At 47.9% G+C, this 1,453-nt stretch overlaps 1 protein-coding gene across 1 annotated transcript; it reads right to left on the bottom strand.

The window, feature by feature from the left end:
* Positions 1–395: 395 nt before the first annotated feature.
* PRR9 (proline rich 9) lies at positions 396–1,121 on the bottom strand. The gene has a single exon (XM_045546355.1). It carries the CDS (start codon positions 1,090–1,092, stop codon positions 742–744), a length of 351 nt encoding a protein of 116 aa, XP_045402311.1. The 5' UTR covers positions 1,093–1,121; the 3' UTR covers positions 396–741.
* Between the last annotated feature and the right edge of the window lie 332 nt (positions 1,122–1,453).

Here is a 1,453-nt window from a genome sequence, read left to right as displayed (position 1 = left end):
AGAAGAAGGCAAGAAAGCTGGAGAACAGACCAGCTTGCATTGCATAGACACAGATCACATCTCTAAAGAGTATACATGGTGAAAACGAAGGGCCCACAGCAGACTAGCTATGAAGCACAAAGATTAACAAGGACCCCAAACACCCATCTCATCTTATTGGTTGTTTAGATTCAATCATTTACATACTTTTGGTTCATTTTTTTAAAGGCACAACCAACATTTCAATGTCTAATCATTTGCTGTTCTTTTTAGGATGTGGAAATGAAATGATTCAATTTTTGACTTTTAAAACAGCACCAACCTCTTCTTGATACTAGCGGTGGTGGTGGTGATAAGTGGAAAGTCCATCAAAGTTCAGTTTGTTTGAGGCTCGAATGAGAGCGTAACACTCTGAAAGATGAATGAAGGCATCCGGGGCTGTCACACACTCAGGGCTGGGTGAATTTTTGTCCCAAGGCAGCTGTGCTAGGCTCCTGTGGTCTCCCCTGACAATCACACCATTCCTACACTTAAGATCTTCCATCAGACTGCTGAGAACAACTCTTATTCACAGAGGTTGGTGACATACAGGGAGAACTGTCTTTAGAGACACAGACCAAGTCCTGGAATACTGAGGAAGCCAGGAGGCAAGAAGGTGCATTGCATACAGAGCTACCCGCAGAAGAAGGTCACCAGAGCGTGGGCTGGGGGTGGCGTGTCATCTGTTGGCCATCTTCTTGACCCCAGATGGCACTTGGGCAGCTACTTTCCTTTGCCAGGGGGCGAGCACTTCTCCTGGACCTTCTGTGGGAAAACCTCCACACATTTTGTCTGGAACAGCTCCTGGCTTGGCTCTACGCGCTGAGGTGGACATTTGTCTTGGCACTGAGGTAGGCATGGATCTTGGCTTTGCTGTGGGCAGTTTTCTTGGCTTAGCTCCTGGCACTGAGGAAGACATACCTCCTGAGCTTGCACCAGGCCCTTCTCCTGGCAGGGGTCCTGGCACGTGGGGAGGCACAGCTCCTCAGCCTTCGCCTGGCACTGCTCTTGGGCCTTTTGAAGACATGGAGGGGGCACGCATGGCTGCTTGCACTGCTGCTCACTAAAGGACATCCTGGGATGATTTGCAGAATCTGAAACAAACACAAGATTTGAAATTATTACATTAAAAGTGCTAGGCTGGGAACTGGAGAATGAAGGGTTGAGAGAAGGGAAGGGGGAGTGAGTGTATTAGACTCTAAGAACTCATTTTTCAGCTGCTTTTTATTCCTTTCTGTTTTCCATCCCTACTGTGGCTCCCTCTGACACGTGTCTCCTGGGTGGGAACATTCTCATGGCCTTTGTCTCCATAGCTGTAGCCTTAAGCCCCAGTCCTACCATAGGTCTTCTCCTTCTCATCTATTTGACTAATCCTTTTGAAAATCAGGTGCAAGAGACTAGGTAGAGTGCACAGGATGGTTTGAGAGGCCCAAGA

The sequence above is a fragment of the Lemur catta genome, chromosome 3 (genome assembly GCF_020740605.2).
Source record: "Lemur catta isolate mLemCat1 chromosome 3, mLemCat1.pri, whole genome shotgun sequence".
Taxonomy (NCBI): domain Eukaryota; kingdom Metazoa; phylum Chordata; class Mammalia; order Primates; family Lemuridae; genus Lemur; species Lemur catta.
This window is presented reverse-complemented; position numbering and strand designations above follow the sequence as displayed.